This window comes from Hippocampus zosterae, chromosome 20, assembly GCF_025434085.1.
Source record: "Hippocampus zosterae strain Florida chromosome 20, ASM2543408v3, whole genome shotgun sequence".
NCBI lineage: Eukaryota > Metazoa > Chordata > Actinopteri > Syngnathiformes > Syngnathidae > Hippocampus > Hippocampus zosterae.
In genome coordinates this window covers 3,172,774-3,196,030 of record NC_067470.1, presented here as the reverse complement: position 1 = coordinate 3,196,030, position 23,257 = coordinate 3,172,774, and the positions used below count along the sequence as shown (strand labels likewise).

The following is a 23,257-nucleotide window of genomic DNA, read 5'->3' as shown; positions in this document are numbered from 1 at the left end:
TGTCTTATTATCTTGTCGGCTGATGTCTGCAAGAGGGAGATTTGACTTGAGGAGTGAAGACAGAAGCTGCAACACACATCACAACCCCCCCCCCCCCCAAAAAAAAAACAGCGCAAATGTCTACCTTCGTACTAACAACAGCTTTCCACACCTAATGTCCAGGACTTCTGCTCGGGAATAAAATGTAAGGCGGCAGCAGCGGCGGCGGCGTGTTTGCGGTGCTTCATAGCGCCTGTTAGCTCAAGTGGAAGACTATTTGCACAGGCCGGCTTTTAGGAGGAGGAGGAGGAGGTGGAGCGCGCTCTTTCGACAGGTTCACAATTTGTTGTTGGACAAACACGGCCTCTGCTGTCATCGCTGAGGTCTGCTTTGCTCCATCAGAAGAACCTAAAACAAGGCCGTTCTCACTTTTTACACCAGGTAGTTTAAAAGAAAAAAAAAAAGGCTTGAAGGCTCTCTTTGTACCACTAAAAAAAAAGGCATTAAATTACAGGAGCGCAGTAGTGTTTTTTTTTTTTTTTTTGGTGGCAAAATTTGGCAAAAATTTGTGTAAGGGATGGAATAAGTGTCACTCTGACATTTTGAGAACGTTGAAACATGTCGTTAATGGCCGTAACTTCAACCCCTGAACCCGAATTGCTTTAAAATAGCGCAACGATTTACGGCATGATTTTATTTTATTTATGCAGGTGGCATGTCAATCAATGTTTGTGAGCGTGTCATACGTCATGTGCATTTTCTTGTAACTCAGTCCTCAAATCGTGGGGTGGGCCCCCCGCCCACCCCCCAGAGGGTGGCACTGCAATGCTGTGGGGGATGGTGGGGTGGGGGTGGGGGTTCACTCCAGGGAACACATTTTTACTAGAATCGAATGTAATTGCGCAGAACAATAGGTGGCAGTGGCATGTGTGCGTGTGGGGGGGAGGGGGGGGTACATACTCAATGTTCTTTTTTTTTTTTGCACCAGGCACACAGATTCCCAATACAGGACTTATGACCTGCAGTGAACAAACCCTCAAGAGACATGTCAGGGAAAGGTATTTAACAATGATGACAGGAAACGTAAAGAGACTTCAAAATAATGTTCATAAAGTATCTTTTTTTTTTTTGTTTAGTTTTGTTTTAGTTGATCTATAATTCCTCATTTTGTTTAACGTTAAGGACACAAGGTTACGCAGAGGTCTAGTGAAATCATCTTAAAACAATTATTACCATTTATAGTTGTGGCAGCGAGTTGGAGGGTGGGCGGGGGTGTTAAGAAAAAATAATATCCAAAATGAATAGCAAATCAAGTGGTGAAAATTGAGAGAAAGCGGTGATGTCTAACTTGGATGTTGAGAGGAAAATACAAATATTGTGAGTGTTCGTCCATCTTTTGTCTTTCCAGCTGACAGGTCGCTGAGGAAAGTGCAAGACAGCCAAGAGCGCTGCCACCGGGCAAAGAAGAACAGAGGAAGCACAACCGCCGCCGCTACCACCGACAACTCCTCAAATTCACACTCGAGCGCATGCGAAACAACATCTGCAACAACATGTCCGGTGACGATCAAAGGTGGCGTCATCCGTCACACGCAAGCAGCCACGCAATTGCAAAGAACCAAAAATCCTGGACGATGAATCATTTGAAAAAATAAAATAAAATAATGTGGCAACTTGCTGAAAATGAATCCAACCATTTGGAGTCTTGACCAAGCAATAAATTGAAATAATTAAAAACCGAGCACGTTTGGAAGCGATATTTCTTCTAAGTCGTGATGTCACATGTCATGTTTGGCAAATGCAGTGCATTTTGAAAACTAAAGTACCATGTTATAATATGTGGGGGTGGGGGGGGGGAATAGGGACAGTTTGATGTCAAAATAATAATAAAACGTAGGAATAAAAATAATACACACACACACATTAAGCAAGAGTTGAAAGTGCCATAAATCTCCTAAAAGCAATGCTACGTTTCTGTCTTGTTGTAATTATAATTCTTGCATCACACAAAACAAGGCCTGAGTTGAAAGAAGCTGGCGGGAAAACCACAACAATTAGCATCACTGCTGATATGGCCCCGTTCATACGGGCCTTCTTCCAAAAAGACATTCAACCTGACATTAATTGTTGTCATTGACTCTTGAACGAAGAGTTTTTTTTCATTTGAGCAGACTCGTGACTTAATTCATGGATCATTTCAGCATTTTGTCAGTTCAGAAATAAAAGCTAAACAGGAAACCATCAGCTGTCGCAAAATGACAAAGAACGCACTTTTTTTCACACTTTTTGGGATAAGTAATGCAAAATTCGAGAAACATATTTAAAAAAAAATGGAAATATTAAATTTAAATGCAGCTCCGGGCCTGGATCTCGTACAGCATCTCGAGCAAATGTCATTTTATTGCTTCCTAGAAAGAACCGGCAAAATATAGAAGCACGAGGAGAGCCAAATGGGACTAAGTTGCAACGACTACTTGAAAGTTTCACAACACAACACGGCGCCTCACTCGAGAGCCAGACGCCGACGCGCGGCCCCACTCACCGTACAGTTTTGCCGGGGCGCCATCCCGCTCGAGGCCGTCGGCCGGCAGGACGGTCGTCTCGTCGTTGAGCTCGCTGTCGGGGCTGCCGGCCGCTTTGTCGTCCGGCCGGCCGCCGAGTTCCAGCGCGCTCATGTCGCTGCCGCCGCGCATGAGCGAGAGCAGCGGCTTGCTCAGCTGCCCCCCCGTAAGCATCAGATCCCCGGGAAGAGCTGGAAGGAGGCCAAGGTGGGATGCGGACGAGGCGGCCAGAAGCAAAGGAGGAGACGGGGTTGGGGGGCCGGGGGGGGGAAAAGAAAAACACAGCCGTGGTTAGAACGTGCTCGGGCGCTCTCCTTGGCTACCTCGCACTCACTCTCCTCTCGCAACCCGCATTCTTCCTTTCTAAACAACACACACACATAGACCCACGCACACACAAGCGCTTTCACTCCCTCTCTCACCCTCCCCCCCCCCCCCCCCCCCCCACCTTGCTCCCTCCCTCTCCGGCTGCCTTTCGACACAAAGTGATGCTGCAAAGTAGCGTTACAACCTGACACATGCTTCATTTTAGCCATTAAAAAAAAGCTTCCATAACTTCCCCCTTTGTGGGCAGACATACACAACAGCGGGTGCATACAAACCCGACTCCTTGCGCAAGACTTCCAACGGGAAAACAAACGATTGAAAACAGAATGCAATCCATCACACGTGATTGACGGATGATTAAAATAATCGTTAGTTGCAGACCAAGTAGAAACCCATCGGCAACATTTCATGCTGGGGCCGCAAAGTACAGTTTCTAAGAACTGACGGAATGTTATTGCAATCTCAAAAATCCACGATACATGTTTATATCATCTCTCTTTCTCGCTCTGATGTGACTTCATTTTAGATTTTGTCACTGGGAATTTCAGAGAACCCGTCATATATTTTAATACCATTTTTTGAGATTCAATAAAAAGAAAATGACAGCGAATGGCTTGGACGTTCTTGGCATAGTTTGGGCTTGGTATGGGGATAGTCAACATTCGGGCTGCTCATCACATGCAAGAAGTCGGTGCTGTGCCGACTTGATGATACGATACAATACCAATATTTTGCTCACGAGGGTATTATGAAACAACGATAATCTGCAACGCTCGCGCGAGGAAAACAAAAAGTAATGACCAAAACGGTTCCGATGTTTCATGCTTGCTAAGTGCATGACCCAAATTTGGTCAGGCTGCACAGGTTGTAACAATAGCCATACGTGATTGATGGTATGCGAGCCGGCCATACTGTCAGCAGCAAAGGATGAGACGGCGTGTGATGTTCGGTCCTCAAAAATGTCACACAACAGTATCGAGCTCCGAGGCCGAGTTCAATGAAGCGCACTCTTACCTAAACGAAGCTCCGCAGAAATCAGTAAGTACGAAAAGGAAGCTTTTTACGAGATTCCCAATGTTGAAATCAGTCAAAACGTGAGGGGGCATCAAACATGACGACGCGCTAGGAGCTCCCTCAGAAAAGTACAATACAATACAATACAATACATGCTGATTTATATAGCGCTTTCAAAAAGTGCCACCTAAAAGCCGCGAGCGCATAAACGGCCGGCGCGGCTTTCACGCTGAGGTGGCTTCCCAAAGACGAGCGGCGGGGATGTTGCCGTCGCCACCTCCTCCTTTCCTTCCTAGCGTCCCTCCCTCCCACCATCGCACACTGCCCACCCTCACTCTATCTGTCTCTTCCGCCTTGTGTTCGGCCACCGAAGAACTCCTCGGACAGTGTTCATCCCACCTCGGGCTCCGAGACGCAGACGAGGGGCAGCGGGGCCCGCGCTATGCTTCCTTATTTAGGGGATCAACCTAAATATGTCTTAGCAAAGGGCAGGTGACCAGCATGTGTACATGCGCACAAAGAAAGGAAGAGATAAAGGAAGGGAGAGAGAAACAAAAAGAGAGAGAAAGAAATTTCATTTGAACCTACAGAATGTGTCGTGCATTTTAAATGAAGTACTGTTTATTTTCCCTTTGATGGAAGAGTTGATGTTCAGTGTGGATGAAGAAAAAAAATTCTAGGAAGAAAACATGACATGTTGGTCATGCTGGTACATAAGACGGGGGTGTCCGAACTGGGCCGCATACAGAAAATTTAAAATTCTTCAAATTTTTTGTAAACGCACTCAAGTCAAGTCAATATGCACCGGCGAGTGTTGAAAAGTTGTCTGTGTACATTGTTGCATCGCTGCCACTTTGATGCTCCTGATAAGCCCGTCGATGGCTAAATAAAGTGGAACAACTCCATTTGTTCGAGTGCCAATGCATTCACATCTCTTGAATAAAAAATTGCGATTGAAAAGATTTTTTTTTTTGGAAAACCCTACTAAGGACCCATTCATGACAATCACAACATGTTTCTTTTACAATTAGTAGGTCATGCCCGGTAGTCCAGTGGTTAGCACGTCGACTTCACAGTGTAGAGGTCCCGGGTTCGATTCCAGCTCCGGCCTCCCTGTGTGGAGTTTGCATGTTCTCCCCGGGCCTGCGTGGGTTTTCTCCGGGTGCTCCGGTTTCCTCCCACATTCCAAAAACATGCGTGGCAGGCTGATTGAACACTAAATTGTCCCTAGGTGTGAGTGTGAGTGCGGATGGTTGTTCGTTTCTGTGTGCCCTGCGATTGGCTGGACACCGATTCAGGGTGTCCCCCACCTACTTCCCGAAGACAGCTGGGATAGGCTCCAGCACCCCCCGCGACCCTACTGAGGATCAAGCGGCTCGGAAGATGAATGAATGAATGAATGAATGTTCAAATACACCACCCATTATCTAATCCCACTTTCCCCATTCAAGGATCAATTGGCACCCCCCTCCCCCACCACCCTCCCTCATCCAGTGTTGGCCCACACGCTATGAGCGTCGGCGTATCTGATGCAGAGAACTGTCACATCTCTCGCCATTCGGCGCCGAGTGCTTTTCCCTCTTCCTCCGAGCTCTCACGCGGTCATGCGCATCAAAATGAAGCTTATTGCGAAGTTAATATTGAACAGGCTTGACGGAGTCTCCCTCGGTAATTCTGTTAATATCCCGTTAAGGATCGATTTATATGATGGGATTATCCCATGGTCCTTAATGGCATTACCCTACTTCAAGCGGGTCAATTAATAAACAGCTCATTCATTGATTCAATTAACGCAGTGATAGGATGCTGGGAGACACTCGCGCCCCGACCCCCACCCAAGTACAAACGCTTTGCTTATTAGAACAAAGTAATTGGCTGCCAAACAAATTTGAATATTTTGCAAATGATGCCATCATGAATAAATCGGCTTATAAATAAATGTATAGAGTCCGACGACCAGCTCATCATTAAAAGCATTTTTCCAATGGGGGGATGTGGGGGGGGGGGGGGGGTAAATGAATAAACGCCTAATTTCATTCGTTCAATTAGGTGCTGAGATCTGTGGGCCTCCACCGGCACCAGCAGCAGCACCCCCCATCACCACCACCACCACCATCATCATCATCATCATCATCATCATCCCCACCATCATCTTGCAGCCTGGCAAGCCGGAGGAAGATTAGAGACCTGATCTCATTCCCGGCACTTGTTTGGAGTCTGTCAGGAAGAGGAATGCCGGCATTAGGAAGGTAGCGCCACACGTTTGTGATATGATGAAATAAGGAGGAAAGGGGAAAGGAAAAAAAAAAGGAGGAAAAAGACAGAGGGATGGACGGAGAGAATGCCGCTCTTCTCCAAAGTGTCACTGGCTTGTTTATTCTATTTTTCATCATCGCTGCCGGGGCAAAGATTCCCATTTTCTTTTATTCTACCCCCCCCCCCCCACCAACCCCCACCACACACACACATATATCTTTCACTGAGAAAAAAGAAACACTGCTCTCATTTTAAAGGTGTTGCAAACTCTCATGCCCCGGTGAAATTTCTGAGCTGCTTCCCGCTGCCCCTTGCAGCCTTCAAGCAGGCAACAGACTGTGAAGAATAAATAATAAAAAGCTATTGATTATTTTGATGACTGCAAGATTCAATTAGGTATTCATTTTGCCCTCCAGTGGACCTATCAAGGCGAGGTGGAGGAGGGGGGTGGGGGAACGAGGTGACTTGGCGGTGGGGGTGCGCGAAAAGGAGAAAATGTGCTTCGATGGCCCACATCTGATTTGTGTGCACTCCAAAAATCAAATGCAACACAATGTGTGATGACTAGTGACGTCGTTACCAGACACGCTGGCATTGAGCAGCCGCGACAGCTTCAACTCATTCTATTGATTAGCATTTTCAGAGATGATCATGTGTCACGTCAAACGGGGGGTCTCCCTGGGGGAGGGGGGGCGCTCGCCACCCTGACGCACGAGTGGCACGGTGTTGATTGACGGGGGAACAAACTATCAATATGGCGACGTGGTGTATTAATGTCTCAAAACATTGATACATCGGCATCAAATTTCAAACGCATTGTATCACATATTATCTTGAAAGATAAGGTAGCGATACAGCAGCCTCCCATATTGATATTGCATTTTATGATACCGTTTTGGTGCACTAGCTTCCAATATTGATATTGCAACATATTATGATCGATGAACTTTTAGGATAAAGTCAAAAAACAACTTTTCCAATGTTCCATATCTCTAGCAATGTATCGTAGTTTGATACATGGATATAAAAGATCAACATTGCCAAAAATATGATCTTTCTCTCAAATGATACAGGACTGCACGGACATAAAATGTGCATTTAGTAGGGATCATGTTTCCACACAAGTACATGTTTTGACAAAAGGGCCATTTTCACATCATCTGTAAAAAAAAAAAATAATCCAACGCTCGCAAGTTTGCATGGAGAACGGAATCGATATTTTTACCCACCTCAGGGGGAAAAAAATGGATGAAAATCAGAAATGTGATTTCATTTAAAGGTGTTATCTACCATCTCCAATTGCAACTAAAGCTTACTCTTCTTTTCAACACAAGCAGCAGTTGATGTAGTGAAGAACGAATATGATAATTTTCCTTCCATCACACTCATTAAAAGGATCAACAGTTAGCACCCCCCTCCCTGCAATCCCCACTCTTTCTCTCTCCGGCAAACCCTCCCTTGTGGATGATTGGAGGGCGAGTGCAGGCTGAGTGTTATCAAAGGAGTGTATTAAAAAAAAGCTCTTTGAAGCTCAATCGGCACCAGCAGGTCCGGAACAGGGAGCAGCCTTCGATTGGTCAGGTATAACTCTATGATTATATTATTTTTAAAACAATTTCTTCTTCTTGTTTTTTTTTTTTCACTAGATCGATCGACTGGACTGACATTCTGAAGCATCAAAGCTTTTAGTGCCCTAATCTGACTCGTCCTATGAGGGTCAAGGGTTGTTTTTCTGCTTTTATTTTCCCCTATGAAAAAATACCCTATGAAGTGGAACTTTGGACAATGCATTTATCAAGCCATAAATTATGTAAACGTCTACACGGTGGCATCCTGTACAGAGGGCACTGCAGCGGAGGGACACTACAGAGGACTCGCTGCCACTCAAAAGCTAGTGGCGCCATCCCCCGGGACCATCACCATGTGAATGAAAAGGTGTGAAAATCTGATTTCCCAAAAAGGAATAGGTAATTCTCTCTGAGGGTGGAAGCCTCGATCAATAAATCATTGTTAAGTAGATTGTAAAATCTCCCTCTTGGTATCAGTGCATTAGGATTCTCCTGAGGATGGACGAAGTGGGGGAAATAGCAGCGTGAGACAATTTCAATAAAGACAAGGCATATCATACCGTTCATAAACTCGGTCAGAAGTTGGCGAGCAACCGTTCACGCCAGAAGGAGCTCGTCGGGAGACGATGAAAGGCGGTAGAGTGGATTGGGGGCCACTTTCCAGTTTTGGCAGCTGACCATACGAATGGGGGCGGGGGGTCCAAATACGCCCGTGAGAGTGTGTGAAGGGCTCTGCCAGTCAACCAACAGGAACCAACAACAAGAAAATGAACATCATTATTCATTGGAGTGTTTATTCAAGAATTACACATAAAGAATTTCCAGCTGGTTACAGTACAACCCTCATTAAAAAAAGATTTTAGAGGATAATTTGTATCACTACTCAAAAAACTCATGATTACTGTTCAGTAAATTCACGATTCTATAAATTAGGCATCCAAAACTTATTTGCAAGTAGTATAGATGCTAACGGCGTATGAAAATGATTATGGTTCCATTAAAAGGGTAATTTATTATTACTAATTGGTCAATTTCTTAATAGTTCACTAGGTTATTTTATTATATTCGACATTTTATGTGCAGTAGAATAACACTGTTTGAAAGGAATGGACGTTAATAAAATGTGGATTTACTCTGTAATTATCCTTGTTGTCAGTACCCGTACTTTAAAACTTGCAAATTAAAAGCAATGAAAAACAAGCTTGGTTGCCGGTCCGCAAACAGCATTTATTTGTCTCAACCGGTCCGTTACACAAAAAAAGATTGGGGACAATTGTTTTGGAGAGCATCACAAAAAGAAAATAGATAGTGTTGTAGAATAGTTCCATAAAAACAAAATGGTCCCTGTTAGAAAATAAATATACACAAAGTAATGAAGCCAGTGCACGCATTTCTTTTTCCATCTGAACGTATTGTAATATATGTTTTTTGTTATTTTTGTATTTGAGGACTGGGTTAGTTGAGTAGGGGTGACGTCATAGAGAGGGGACGAGCCAAGTTGAGGAGTCTGAGTGTACTGTGGAGCGCATGGGCGTAAGTTGTGGCCAGCAGCTGCTCCTGTGAATGTGTTTTAATTGCTGCCTCTTTTTTTTTGTTTATTAAAAAGCGAACAAATTGCATCCGCAACTGCGTGCATCCTTGACCACATTGAAGGGCATTACAGTATTGAATTCTTAGTGGTGGGAAGAAAAGTCCACCGTTACCTGTTTTGACGCTGTTTAATTTAATGCATCGTTTAACATTCATTTACTGGCTGAATACTGAAGTGTAAAATACCTAACCATGTAAACATTTGCACACACATTTGCTGAAAACTATTGCCGAAATTCATACCTGAAGAAATGTAATTCTCCGGAATTGAGTGCTTCCCACCATGACCGCGGCCTTCTCGGTGAGCCAGTGCAACACATTCCAGCAAGACAACTACAGTACCCACAATTCCCGGCGTCAATATTTTTGTCATGTGATTCAAATTAAAGACAGCACCCGCAGTCTGTGGCGAGCAACTACCACTCTTCTTATGTTGTGAATATTTATTTATTAGGGGTCTTCGTCATGTCGGGTACATAACGGTACCGTTCGAGATTTTTTAGTAGGTTTCCAGGCCGGGTGAAGTTTATTGTTGGATAAGACCTGGCGTAACGATGGCGGAAGTGATTGAAGCGGTAAGGTTAGCCCGCTGACGTTAGCCTGCTAATGTTGTCACGACCAAATCAACTCGTTCAACCTCAATTGTAGAGCTCGGTTGTTTTATTTATTATTTTTATATCGAGGCTACTCTCGCTCCCGAAATGCCTTTAAGTGCATCAAAGCTCTACTGTGTACTCTGTGTTTTTACTCATACGTCATCATGCCCATTGATGTGTAGAAATACATGGAGAGAGAGAGAGAGAGAGAGAGAGAGAGAGAGAGAGAGAGATGAATAATGTAATGTTTATTGATTTTTAGACCAGTACTCTGTTTAGATACAATCTGGATTTCAGTGCTTTACACTTCTTGTGATGTGTAATTAGAATCAAATTTGAGCTAATCTAATCTGTGATTCCCAAAACAGAGCAGACAACCCAGTGAGGAATTTACAGATGAATCAGAGGTAAGATCAATAAATAGGACCACTGATCCCACTGTCTGGAATGAGTAGTTTTCCTCTGTGCTGTTATTTCTTTACCGTCAACATCAGTGTCCAGTGTGTGCACAGCTCCATCAAGCCCCGCTGATGTTTCAAGTCTAATAAGACCTCACAATGTATATAACCAGTCTCAATAGGATTGTTTTCAGAGGTGTCAAAACACTTATTTATGCGGTGCATACCACATCTGTCAATATTATGAGTGATTTTCAGCTCTTATGCGCTGCACCTGAGAGTCGTGAGTACACTAAATAAATTATAGATTCATCCGCCGACCTGGCGGGAAAACAAAGCCAGAAGCAGAACATCAGCACAGTGAGTTGGAAACATTCCTTTTTTAAAAAATCATATATACATTAATTCCCATTTAAAGAAGACAAAAGCGAAAATATGAGCATAAAGGAGGTATTTTAACAAACATTCAAGCCACAATATGCAAATTTTTTCAACTAAATTGACTAACTCGTGCCATTTATGGCTCCTCTTCCTCGTGCATACTGCGCAAGACAGCAGCACAAGGGCCTTCCATGATCTTGCGTGAAATGCGCTGACTGCATTTTCATTTTGTCATAAGAAAGCTTCATCCCCGTGCATTTGCTCTTTTCATAAGACAAACTTAAAAGTCTTCCGCCGGCACAAAGCAACACTTGTGGGCCGGTGCGTCATGGGCTGATTACTTACAATCAGCTTTCTAAATGATGCTGCACAGTCTGCCGGATGTATGAAGTCCAAACACTGCCTGGGTGCGCTCTGATGTCCCGCTGAGTTTGGAGGGGGTGCGGCTGGTGGGGGGCTGAATGTGGGACAAGAGCGTGGAGAAAGTGTTATTTTCACAAACAATCCTTTTCCCACTCAACAATGCCATACCTAGGCTATTTCCTGTGTATTACGGTGGCGAGAGCTTTGATGCGAGGGCATTTGTCACGGACTGCGCCACCGTATCAAACGAGAAAAAGCCAAACTGTATCCCGCTGCAGAGAAACTACGCACTTTCAAACTTTTACCATCTATCGCTGCCTGCGCCAGAGAGTCGGGACAATTTTCCTTCTTTTTGTTGGAAGTCACAGTTTTACAGTTCAAACCGAGGATGACATCGCTCGACCGTTCACGTCGTGGTCGTCATTTTAACTTCAAGGAGACAGCTGCTGCAATTTGGGGACAATTTGCAAAAGCCACATAATCCCACATTGCTCCCAAACTTAGAATAATGAATAGAGGTGAAACAAATAATAGAATAATCAACTACTAATCTAATAAACCAGATGTGTGTGTCATGGTCAGGACATTTTTGGTCGTGATAACAGTTTGAAGGCGTGTCAAAAGTGATCAGTCATGCGGCGCATCTTCTTTGTTACCCAGGAGGAGGACAGCGAGGAGGAGCCCAAGTTGAAATATGAACGCCTCTCCAATGGTGTGACGGAAATCCTCCAGAGCGACGCAGCCAGCTGTATGACCGTCCACGACAAGGTAGCCAGTGGGCCGCACCTCACAGGGGCCTTTGCCCGGCACATTGTCGAGACGTGCGCTTCACACTCCGTCTCGTGGGGGGACGTGGCTTTCTCACCTGCATGCATAGCCACTCCTCACAAGGAGACGCGCCAGACGCCATTGTCGGTTCCACTTTTCATTCCCGCTCTCTCGCCGGTGGTTGTCATCGCAGGCCTGCCATCAGGGGTGCGGACGAATCAGCTCCACATGGAAGCATTTGTTGCCTCCAATAAGGAGTTTGTTTCTTTGTTGGTTTGTTAGTTATTTTTCCGTTTTCAGGAGTGTGCGTGGAGGTACAGTGGCGAGCTACGATGACCTGGGAACTGTCATGACCAGCACTTCACTGTATCTCTATTTAAAAAAACAAACGAAAAAACCCCAATAAAAGTAAATTTATTGTATTGTTTTTCTGTCTTTTACATTGTTTTATTATTGTTTATTATTTTGTTACATTTTTGTTAGGCATGGTACTAACTTTGATTTCAGTTTTTAATTACAGTAGTAACATGTATATATTTGAACATTAATTGCATGATATAAATCTTGACCATTTTGACTATTGTTTACCATTTCAAATTTTTGGGTATTTTATCAAGTACATTTTTATTTGAATTTTAAAAACGTTTTTTTTTTTTCTTTTTATTATTTTATTATATTTATTTACTGATGTATTTTGTTAAATCATACTACTTTGATTTGATAAGATTTTCTTTACCTTAACTTCGTTGACAGCTTCCCACAGTCGAATGAGTCCCATTGCGCACTTGGTCAGAGCCCTGCATGGTCACAGCCGCCAGCATCGCCCCACCAAAATTTCTCGCTTCCCCACCGTGAACGTGAGCATGAGGTCTCATATTTTAAGCGTCTGAATGGGGATTTCCGTTTGAACAATCCCCCGTCTCGATAAATCCCTTTTAAAAGTTGCTGCGCCTCACGGCCCTCCAACACTTCTATTTATTTATTTCTGTGTTATTTTATTTTATTTTATTTGGGAAGATTGTGGTGGGGTCTGTGTGACACGCTCAGCTGTGCCTGTAAATATAAGCATTTCATTATAGGCTGCACTCAAGCATGCTGCTGGGCCACATGCTGCCAGAGAGCTGTGTGTGTGTATTGGAGGGGGTAAGGGGGGATTAGGCTGGGGTGCACGAACACACACTTAAAGCCACATTTTTCTTTTTTCCCCCCTCCATACCTACTTTCTTTTTCCCTAGTGGACACGCTCATACACACACACACACACACACACACACACACACACACTGCACACACACACACATGAAACAAAAAAAATAATTCCATGAAAATAATAGCTCTGTGCTTAGCTTAGTTAAGCAGCAAGAGGGTGAAGAGAAGTCAGACGTACAGTGCATTTATTATGCTGAAGCATTTTAATTTAAGAAGAAATGCCATTTCACACTGCCTGACTTAATAAAGAGCAATGGCAATTTCACACTTTTGCTCACAAGCTCACCCAATCCGCACCCATACTCCTTTTTACTTATTTATTTTTAATCCCCTTCACCTACACACAAACACAATTTGGTTTTATAATTCACAAATCTTTCATTCCGCTTGTTGAATTTATACTTATTTTTGTGTTTCCAGTTTCTTGCTTTGGGGACGCATTTTGGAAAGGTTTTCCTGCTGGACATCCAGGGAAATGTCACCCAGAAGTTTGAAATTGTGAGTTTACTGAATAGAAGCCAAAATAATAAGAATAATGCTGCACATAGAAATCTGATTGTTCTTTTTCCCATATTGTTTTCTTTGATTGATTATTATTGTTGTTAATAGTGCTATTTTTCTTATTAATAAAAACACACATGACAAAGATTTGATGGGTTTTTTTTAGGAGGCTGGAACGGATTGATGGTATTTCCATTCATTTCAATGGGCAACAGTGATTTGAGATACAGCCATGTTTTTTTCTGTTCCTGTAGAGCTCGGTGAAGATCAACCAGATCAGCCTGGACGAGAGCGGCGAGCACGTGGGCATCTGCTCCGAGGATGGCAAGGTCAGACAGCTTTCACCTTCTTGAGCTTTGAGCACACAAGTGGCACAGCACCATATTCTATTGGCACCCCTTATCCGCCACCAAACTCTGTGCTAATACCGTCGGAATGAAATATTGAGCAAGTTTAACGGCACCAGTGTTAACCTGCCGTTTCAGCGCAGGAAATTATCTTTGTTACTGATGGTTATCGTCATCAAAAGTTTGCCAGTCACACTTGAGTTCAGGGGGCCCTTTAATCCCTACGAATCTAACTTAATCCTTAATTGCCGCTGAGATGGCATCAGGATCTGGCGTGATTTTACCCCCAGATGGCTGTGATGCACTAATGTCAACTTGGTGGTCCTCTTACAGTACACAAGAATAGGCGGTAGAGTCAAAGATTAGCAAACTTTCAAAGCCCGCAGGGTTCCCCCCCGGAATCAAGTTGTGCACTAATTGGCGACCTGGTGGAACAAATCAAAGAAGGGTATTCCGCAGTTTTTTCCCGAAAGTCCGGGCTAGTTGCAGAGGCGGCAATTAAAGCGGGGGTGTTGAGTTATTCACCTTTTGTTGTTGCTTGTTGCAGGTGCAAGTGTTTGGCCTCTACACAAGAGAAGGCTTCCACGAGAACTTTGATTGTCCCATAAAAGTAAGTAACGGATGCCCTGTGCAGAGGAAAATTGCATTGCCCTCAAAATTCACTTTCATCTAAATGCTACCTGGCCTCAGATACATCTCTCACACCAACTCTCCAGCTGGTAAATTGCCAGCTCCTTTCTTTGTCGGTACCTGTCACACAGAACAATGACACAGGAAAAAGGCAGCATGACAGGCAATGTGACGGGCTGTCAAAACAGCTGTTAGACGTCATGACTCTGAAGCCACGAAAATTGTGATGTCATTATCATCCTGCTTCAGTAATCATCATCTACTGTGAGGGTAATGTTCCAGAGCACTCCGATACCTTAAATCAATTGTATCAACAATCAAGAAGTGAAATCTACACCGTCGAGCCATATTTTGATAGCATTTGCGATATTACCAAAATACTGTACAGTGTTATGTTTTTGTATTTACCATAAACAAATCCAGTTTTTTTTTCCAAACTAACAAACGTGACTTACCTACAGTTGTTCTGTATGCATTCTGAAAAAAGCATATGGATGTCACCTTCATTGAGTTCTGTGTGAATTGCTGATCTTATGGAAAATGGGACACAAATTCCCACTCCCCAATTTTAAGCAAAGTTTTCTTTCTGTATTTCCTCTCATCCACATGTGTCAATCCATTTTTTTTCCATGTGTGGTGGAATATTGAAAGACATCAATCCCATTTCACTTTCCCCAATGCTAATGGTATCATCTCTCATGCTAGGTGGTGGCATTACACCCCCACTTCTCCAGATCCAACTACAAGCAGTTTGTCACCGGCGGCAACAAGGTAACTTTAAACACCCCCCCCACCCACCCCAGCCCCATTTCCCATTTCACTTTTTTATTTTTGGGACGTTCCATTCTCAAATCCATTGTTCGTGGTACATGCTGGCTATGGCTAAAGAAGACAATCTTTCTTTGTCTGTCTGCTGTGGGGGGGGGGGGCGAAAAGAAGAAAAGAAAGCTTTTCTGTCTTTCTGGAGTGCTCTCGGGAGAGCGGCCCATTTTCACAAAGTGCTATCCAGTAATGCCAGAAATTTCCGTACAAGAGTGGATCATTATCGAGATGCCACACCGTGCTGCCTTGACTTCTGAGTTTTTCTTTGTGTCGGGAGCCAAAATTAGAGTTATGAGCAAGCTTGCCGCTTGATTCAAGTGAGGAATAAATGTAAGTTAGGATAATGTGATGCCCTTGCGTGTGTGCAAGCCGAACCACTTCATCTTGAACAAAACAAACAGGCAAGCACAAAAATAGGACATAGGAACACTCAAAAAAAAGTGATTGTAGGCCACAGCTCACATTCGAACACGCACACACAGACTAAGCACAACCTTTCTTTCTCTCTTGGCTCTTTCATTGTTTGCCTCTCCGAGGAACTGTCGTGCGCATGCGCTTTGAATTTAGGTTATTACATTGTATCAGTTCGCCACACTAATTTGACACACTGTACCTTTTAAAACCTGAAAGAATAAATGTAGTGTTATCTTTTGTGGCTAGAACAGAATAATGGCATTTCAATGGGCAAAATTGATATGATGGGCAAATGGTCACAGAAGGAAATGAACCACGGACAGTAAGTGAGGGTACCGCTGTAGTTTGAAGATCTTTCGACCAGGTGGACCCAATGTCGTGGCTGCTGAGTATTTGTAATAATGCCGTGGATTATTTTTAGATCAAGCACATTGACATTTATACATCGAGCAACATTTCTTTCCCGTCATTGTTAGCGGCAAGCTTTGCCATTTTCTTTGAATCGGCGCCGATTCCTCTTGCTGAAGGCCCCTGCAAGGTGCCTGCCTCGGAAATCAATGCGCCTCGACGGGAGGCGCGTCCCATTCCAAAGAAAAATTCAATGTTCACTTCCGTTCTTTTGTCACGCCATCTCTTGGTGGGCCAAAGCGTTTATTGGTGGCTGGCTCTGGGCCTTCTTACTGATGTGCTGCTTTTGTATCGCTACAGTATATGTGAATTAAAGGACACATTAACTCGGGCCAATCAGAAACTCGCACAGATGTTCACTTTCGAACATGCTAACGACTGGTATGCTAAAATGTAGCCTATGACTTGACTACAGAAAGTACTGGGATAATAAATTTTACAGATGGGTCATTTTCAAATTGAAAAAAATGAAATGTATACAGTTTTTGTCATACTAATTTTGCATTTTTTTCATGGTGCTTTGATTTTCTCTTTGTAAATGTCTCCCATGCTAAAACAGTCCTGCTATCGTTCTCGGTGCACTTAATCAAATAGTCACCCAACAGAGGTTCCTTGCAGGAAGGAACGCCTCTCTGTCCACAGCCCCCCCCCCTCACCAATCTTCTGTGCATGCACTGCCCTCTATTGGTTGCATGACACTACTGCTCCGCATTCTCCACTGACTTGTCTCTTGTCCTTGGAGCTTCTCTTGTACGAGCGCAACTGGATGAACCGCTGGAAGACGTCCCTCCTGCACGAAGGCGAGGGGACAATTACCAACGTCCAGTGGAGAACCAACCTCATCGCTTGGGCCAACAACGTGGTACGCAACCCCTCCTGTGGCAGACCCTTTGTGATCAGGCAGGATTGAGACTTGATGCCGTATGTTCGGGTTAGGGCGTCAAAATCTACGACATCAGTGCAAAGCAACGTATCACCAACGTGCTGCGCGACGATGTCAGCCTGAGGCCTGACATGTACCCGTGCAGTCTGTGTTGGAAGGACAACACCACCCTTATCGTGGGCTGGGGCACCTCCATCAAGGTTTGCCATTTTAACTTGACCTTATCAAGCCACTTTTTTGTAATTTCACCTCCTCCTGTGTAGATTTGTGTCGTAAAGGAACGACGTCCCACGGAAATGAGGGACCTGCCCAGTCGTTACGTGGAAATAGGTATGGAAAACTTCTGCAATGTCATAATGTGTAAGGGAATAGACTTTTTCTTTGTAGGAAAGTGCAACATCAGTCCGATCAAAATAAACTATAAGTAGGAGGGGAACAGAAAATGTCATTATCACGGTTTGCTCTGTGGATGCTCAGATAAACAACATAAGATGTTCAATACTTTTTTTTACAGTTTCCGCCTTCGAGACGGAATTCTTCATCAGCGGGCTGGCCCCCCTGGCTGATCAGCTGGTCACCTTGTTCTTTGTGAAGGAGAACCCTGAGCACATGGTAAGCAAAACCCAAAAGGATTTGGGACCATATTTCTAATGTTTGTTTTGGGGGGCGGGGGGTGCCAGGATGTGGAGTTCCTTGCGCGGCCTCGTCTCGACATCATCCAGCCTCTGCCAGAGTCGTGCGAGGAGATCTCGTCGGACGCCCTGACCGTGCGCAACTACCAGGAGAACGAGTGTCGCGACTACCGTCTCGGTGAGATTACCGTTGCAGCAAATCCAGCAACATTATGTGCTGCTATTGGAGACGGACCGTATCGTAACCCCCCCCCCCACCCCCCCCCCCCCCCCCACCACCACCACCACCACCTCCCGAAAGATTTTATTATATTTCTTCATTTAAGCTTGGCTTCATGATAAGTTATATCTTAAGTTATAAGGTCCACCAATGTGTTGTGGTGTGCAGAGCATTCGGAGGGCGAGTCGCTGTTCTACATTGTCAGCCCCAAAGACGTGGTGGTGGCCAAGGAGCGCGACCAGGACGACCACATCGACTGGCTGCTGGACAAGAAGAAGTACGAGGAGGCGCTGATGGCCGCCGAGATCAGCTTCAAAAACATCAAGAGACACGACGTGCAAAAGATCGGCATGGCCTATATCAACCACCTGGTGGAGAAGGGCGACTACGACGGCGCCGCCAGGTTTCTTTTTAATAATAGCTATTGGCATTAGGTACACCTGCCCTCTCAAGTCTAAGAGTGCTTTGGAGGATCCGATGGAACTCTTTCGCGGACCTCATGCCGCCGAAAATGGGGCCGTTGGACGACGCAGCCTATGAATTTAGACACAGCCACTGTCTTACCATTCGTGATATCTGCATACTTTTCTTCTTTGTATATATTGACGAAATGTGTGTCTTGTGTTTGCGTAATACTGTCTCATGCAGGAAGTGCCAAAAGATTCTCGGGAAAAACATGGAACTGTGGGAAAATGAGGTGTACAGATTCAAGACCATCGGACAACTGAAGGTAAGTCACAGTCAAGCAACACCAAATTTCAGTTTTCGAAACAACAATTTTGCTTGTCTTCAATTGTAGGCCATCAGTCAGTATTTACCCAGAGGCGACCTGCGTCTTCGGCCGGCCATCTACGAAATGATCTTGCATGAATTCCTCCAAACGGACTACGAGGTACGGTACTTCCAAGTTGAATGGGCAAGTGTTGCGCATTTAAGCCTCTCAAGTCCTCAAAGTGCGTTTTCTCCGCCCGCGTGCCCGCTTAGGGTTTCGCTACGTTGATCCGGGAGTGGCCGGGAGAGCTTTACAACAACTTGGCCATTGTGCAGGCTGTCACCGACCACTTGAGCAAGCACCCTATGAACGCGACCCTGCTCACCACACTGGCCGAGCTGTGAGTCGCCATATTCGTTATTAAATCAAGGGCATCATTAGCTTGTCTGACCTTATTGTGGATAAGCTGTACGGATAATGGTTGGGTGGATAGTAAAATAGAAGTTAAAAGGAATTAAATGGAAATTTTTTTCATTTTAATAAACTAATTGAATAACATCTTTCATTGTGAAGACAATCACATTTAATCAAGTCAAAATGCCATTACCATAAGCCTAATTCTGGATGCAAAAAGTGGAACCTCAACTGGGAAATACAGGACCAAGGAGAATTTATAGGACTTTATACGAATTAAATATCAACGTGAAAATTATATATTAGCCAGATACAATTTGAATGCACAGTATTTATTGCACAGCAAATGAAATGAAATAATTTGTCCTTTTTTTTTTTTCTTGCCACCAGCTACACGTACGACCAGCGTTATGACCGCGCGCTGGAGATCTACTTGCGTCTCCGCCACAAAGACGTTTACCAGCTCATCCACAAGCACAACCTCTTCTCCTCCATCGAGGACAAGATCGTGCTCCTCATGGATTTTGACACAGAGGTTGGTCTTGCATCCTGCGTCACCACGGCGACCGTCACCTGATGGACGTTTTTGTGTGTGCAGAAAGCTGTGGACATGCTTCTGGACAATGAAGACAAAATATCAGTGAGCACGACATCATGTTCGTCATTTGTAAGTAGGACTATGATGTTCACTGATTGTTTTTTTTCCTGTTACTTTAGATGGACAGAGTGGTGCAGGAATTAGCAGACAGGCCTGAGCTTCTTCATGTGGTGAGTGGGCAACCTTTATTCTCCTCCTCCTCCTTTTGTTGTTGTTGAGTTAGCGCTGAAAGTACTTTCGCTTGTCCCCGGGCAGTACCTTCACAAACTGTTCAAGCGGGACCACCACAAAGGCCAAAAGTATCACGAGAAGCAGATCGGCTTGTATGCCGAATTTGACCGGCCCAATCTGCTGCCCTTCCTGAGAGACAGCACACACTGCCCGCTGGAGAAGGTACACATCCTCTTAACCCCCCGAACGGCTATTGTCGCAAACCGTGGTGTCAATTCACGCGTCAAGGGACGCACACCTGGAAACCATCTCGATCATATACAAGTCAAGGCCTGCAATATTTGCACACATTTTTTTTTTCCAAAATTAGGTTTAAATGTATATTTTCAGTTAACTTCTCTCCTCAATAAATGTTTCATATTTAAAGTTAGTTTATTCTAAAAAAAATTGTGTGGGGGGGGGGGGTTGGTTTTGTTTTTTTTTCTCAAAAATGTTTTGTATTAAGATATCCTTTATTTGTCCCGCAATGTCCCGCAATTACAACCAGACTTCAGAAAGGAAAACGCTGGGTAGGGAGAGGGGAAAAAACCCCACGCTCGAACTATCCTCTTCTGAGGATAATTTAAGTCCAGGATAAAAAAAAAAAGACCCTAGCACATAAATAAGTATATGACAGTTACAACAAGTCACAAGACATAACATGTAATAAGGGGGAGGATGAATGGGAAACCAAACCATCCAGAATGATCGGGAGCCTCTTCACTTCCAATAAAGCCGCTCCCGTCGGTTGAATTTTGTGATAGAACAGAAAGCTGCCAACACCAAATTCCATGGTTAGTTCTTCGGATGAAAATACGGTAGGAGGCTAGGAAAAAGTTAGACAAAGACAGCACAAAGACTAAGTGGCGAGCAGGGAGAGGTTGCGGGGTGGGGGCAGGAGCTGTGCAAAAAAAGCGTCCGCCTTCGTCGAGAGCCAAGCAGAAATATACATATACATACTTCTATATTTAGTAATAATTTTGGGAGTGCCCACCACTGATCCAGCAAGTTCCTCTTGCAGGCTCTGGAGGTTTGCCAGCAGAGACACTTTGTGGAGGAGACCGTCTTTCTGCTAAGTAAGAATAAATCTTGACATTCACTTTGCCGCATCCGTGGCGGAATCGACTGAACGCAAGTGGTTCCGCAGGCCGAATGGGAAACTGCAGACGGGCCCTGCAGATGATCATGATGGAGCTGGGGAATGTGGACAAGGCCATCGAGTTTGCCAAGGAGCAGGATGACGCAGAGCTGTGGGAGGATCTCATCACCTACTCCATCGACAAGCCACGTGAGTATCCCGACCACCGTCTTTGACACGGCCACCCTGACAAATGTCACGCAGTATGCTTTCGTTTTGCCTGATGAGTTTTGCCCAGTTTTCTTTTGGTTTGCGTCGCCAGCGTTCATCACAGGCCTGCTGAACAACATCGGCACGCACGTGGACCCCATTTTGTTGATCCATCGTATCAAGGAGGGCATGGAGATCCCTGACCTTAGGGATTCCCTCGTCAAGATTCTCCATGACTACAACTTGCAGGTTCGTGCTCCCATTTGATTTTGGAATTCACGTCCTATTTCTTACAGAACAATTATGTTTTGGCTAGTGTAAAATGACTAAATTAATCTAAATATAATCGCAACTCAATTGCAAACAATTATTTAACATTGTATTTACATTTAATTATATTTTTAAGAATATTGTGGAATCAATCTATCTGCTCAAAAATATTTACAGACAAGTGATAACGGCAATATTATTTTCAAATATTCTCCAAATAATATTAAATATAGTATCCCTTATTTATATTAGATGGCGGGAAAAAAAAGTTGAATCTTCATCAACAGATTATGCTACGCGAGGGATGTAAGAAGATTCTGGTGGCCGACTCGCTGTCGCTGCTTCAGAAGATGCATCGCACGCAAAGCAGAGGCATCGTGGTGGACGGTTGGTGCACTTTTTGGGGGGGGTGATGTTTTCTACAGCCTGACCCATTCGTCTGTTTACCATCCGATTTGAGCCCTTGGAAAAAAAAAAGGTATAGTCAGCTCTAGTTTTGCCAATTAAAAGCTGCTATGCTCTTACTCAGTTGTCCCTTGACATCAACTCACCAACAGTCCAACATTTACCACAACAATGTTGGATTATTGTGTTGCGTTGGAGCTGCCGAAGCTTCTGAGCATGATATTGCTTTGACAGCAAAATCTTTTGCTCCTCACCATCAGCGAGTGTAGATAGAGAACAGGGTACAACATACATTCTTAAATTCACTGTATAACAATAATGACCAGAATATATATTCATTCATCCATCCATCCATTTTGTGATCCGCTTTAACCTCACAAGGGTCGTGGGCAGTAGGCGGGGGACACCCTGAACCAGTTGCCAGCCAATCGCAGTATACTGTATATTCATTGTATATTCTTTAATTAATCAGCGAATTAATCAGTTATGAGAATTTTTTCTGCCGAATATCGGAATTGGCATTGGCCTACGTCAGCTCCTAGTATTATCATATTGAAACTCATTTATACTTTTGTGGGCTTTTCTTTGCAGAGGAGAACATTTGTGAATCGTGCCATGTGACGATTTTACCCTCAGGTATGTTGCACAGGAATGCTTTTTCTTATTTCTAGCTTACAAATACAGTGGATAGAAAAAGTCTACATATCTGTGTTCAAAGATTTTCAAACCATTTTCCATCATGGGGAGAACATGCGAACTCCACAGTTTACAGAATTTAACAGAAACAAAGGGGAAATCTGCCTAATGAAGTCGTAAATGTGAGTCAGTACACACATGCTACCATTTAAAGTGCCTCTTATTAACCACAAATGAAGCTCAGATGTTCTAGTTGGCTTTCCACATGAGTTTGAATCTGATTGGCTGATTCTGAACACAGCCATAGCCCCCAGCCCCAGTACACTCCTGTTAAAGTCAGCACACACTTGCCACCATTTATTATTATCTTACACCTCTGATTAATCCAAATAAAGTTCAGAAGTTCATCTTAATCACATGTTTTTCTGTCACAAAAATCTGATATTTGAACAGGGGTGTATATAATTTCTATATCCACTGTGTACTCTGTTTCAGACATGGCCAAAGCTTTCAGCGTGGTGGTGTTCCACTGCAGACACATGTTTCATAAGGAATGTTTACCCTCCATGGGAACGGTTAGAAATATTAAAATCATAATTATCCTGCATGAAAGAGAGAGAGAGAGATTTTTCTTAATTTTGTTTTGTTTTGGGCTAGACTCCTGGAGTGCAGTTTTGCAACATCTGCAGCGCAAAGAGGCGTGGGCCAGGAAGCGGCATCCTGGAGATGAAAAAATGACATAAACAACAGCGATGTAAAACTTGCTGCTGATATGATTTGCCAGACCTTAAATAATCAAATAAAATGATAAAATGCAATGAAAAATGGACGGATTTCTTGCACACCCTTGCACCAAC

General features: G+C 44.0%; 2 protein-coding genes across 5 annotated transcripts in view; one reads left to right on the top strand and one right to left on the bottom strand.

Annotated features, from left to right (window-relative positions):
- Nucleotides 1–4,003, bottom strand: part of pou6f2 (POU class 6 homeobox 2) — a 51,452-nt gene extending 47,449 nt beyond the window's left edge. For 3 of the 4 annotated variants that reach the window (XM_052054343.1, XM_052054346.1, XM_052054345.1), the window contains exon 1: nucleotides 2,522–2,784. In XM_052054343.1, coding sequence (XP_051910303.1) covers nucleotides 2,522–2,714 — 193 coding nt within the window. In that variant the 5' untranslated portion in view covers nucleotides 2,715–2,784. Of the gene's footprint in view, nucleotides 1–2,521; nucleotides 2,785–3,881 lie in introns of those variants that run through there. The other variant, XM_052054344.1, reaches the window with a different exon arrangement.
- Nucleotides 4,004–9,646: 5,643 nt separating this feature from the next.
- On the top strand, nucleotides 9,647–23,205 carry vps41 (VPS41 subunit of HOPS complex). Its single transcript, XM_052054861.1, has 27 exons — nucleotides 9,647–9,870; nucleotides 10,260–10,298; nucleotides 11,694–11,801; nucleotides 13,431–13,508; nucleotides 13,766–13,840; nucleotides 14,406–14,468; nucleotides 15,194–15,259; nucleotides 16,875–16,994; nucleotides 17,069–17,215; nucleotides 17,279–17,345; nucleotides 17,530–17,627; nucleotides 17,696–17,825; nucleotides 18,036–18,270; nucleotides 18,516–18,597; nucleotides 18,667–18,759; nucleotides 18,852–18,979; nucleotides 19,384–19,528; nucleotides 19,592–19,633; nucleotides 19,711–19,761; nucleotides 19,847–19,984; nucleotides 20,823–20,877; nucleotides 20,949–21,089; nucleotides 21,202–21,338; nucleotides 21,647–21,746; nucleotides 22,356–22,400; nucleotides 22,896–22,975; nucleotides 23,058–23,205. Exons 1-27 carry the CDS (start codon nucleotides 9,850–9,852, stop codon nucleotides 23,136–23,138), a joined length of 2,565 nt encoding a protein of 854 aa, XP_051910821.1. The 5' UTR covers nucleotides 9,647–9,849; the 3' UTR covers nucleotides 23,139–23,205.
- Nucleotides 23,206–23,257: the final 52 nt, after the last annotated feature.

What these genes read in the sequence shown, in the direction of transcription:
- vps41 (XM_052054861.1), top strand. Translation starts at nt 9,850, where the DNA reads ATGGCGGAAGTGATTGAAGCG. An exon ending in TGGCGGAAGTGATTGAAGCG is followed by an intron (nt 9,871 to 10,259) that starts GTAAGGTTAGCC and finishes TTCCCAAAACAG; the next exon opens with AGCAGACAACCCAGTGAGGA. An exon ending in TCTGCTCCGAGGATGGCAAG is followed by an intron (nt 13,841 to 14,405) that starts GTCAGACAGCTT and finishes TGCTTGTTGCAG; the next exon opens with GTGCAAGTGTTTGGCCTCTA.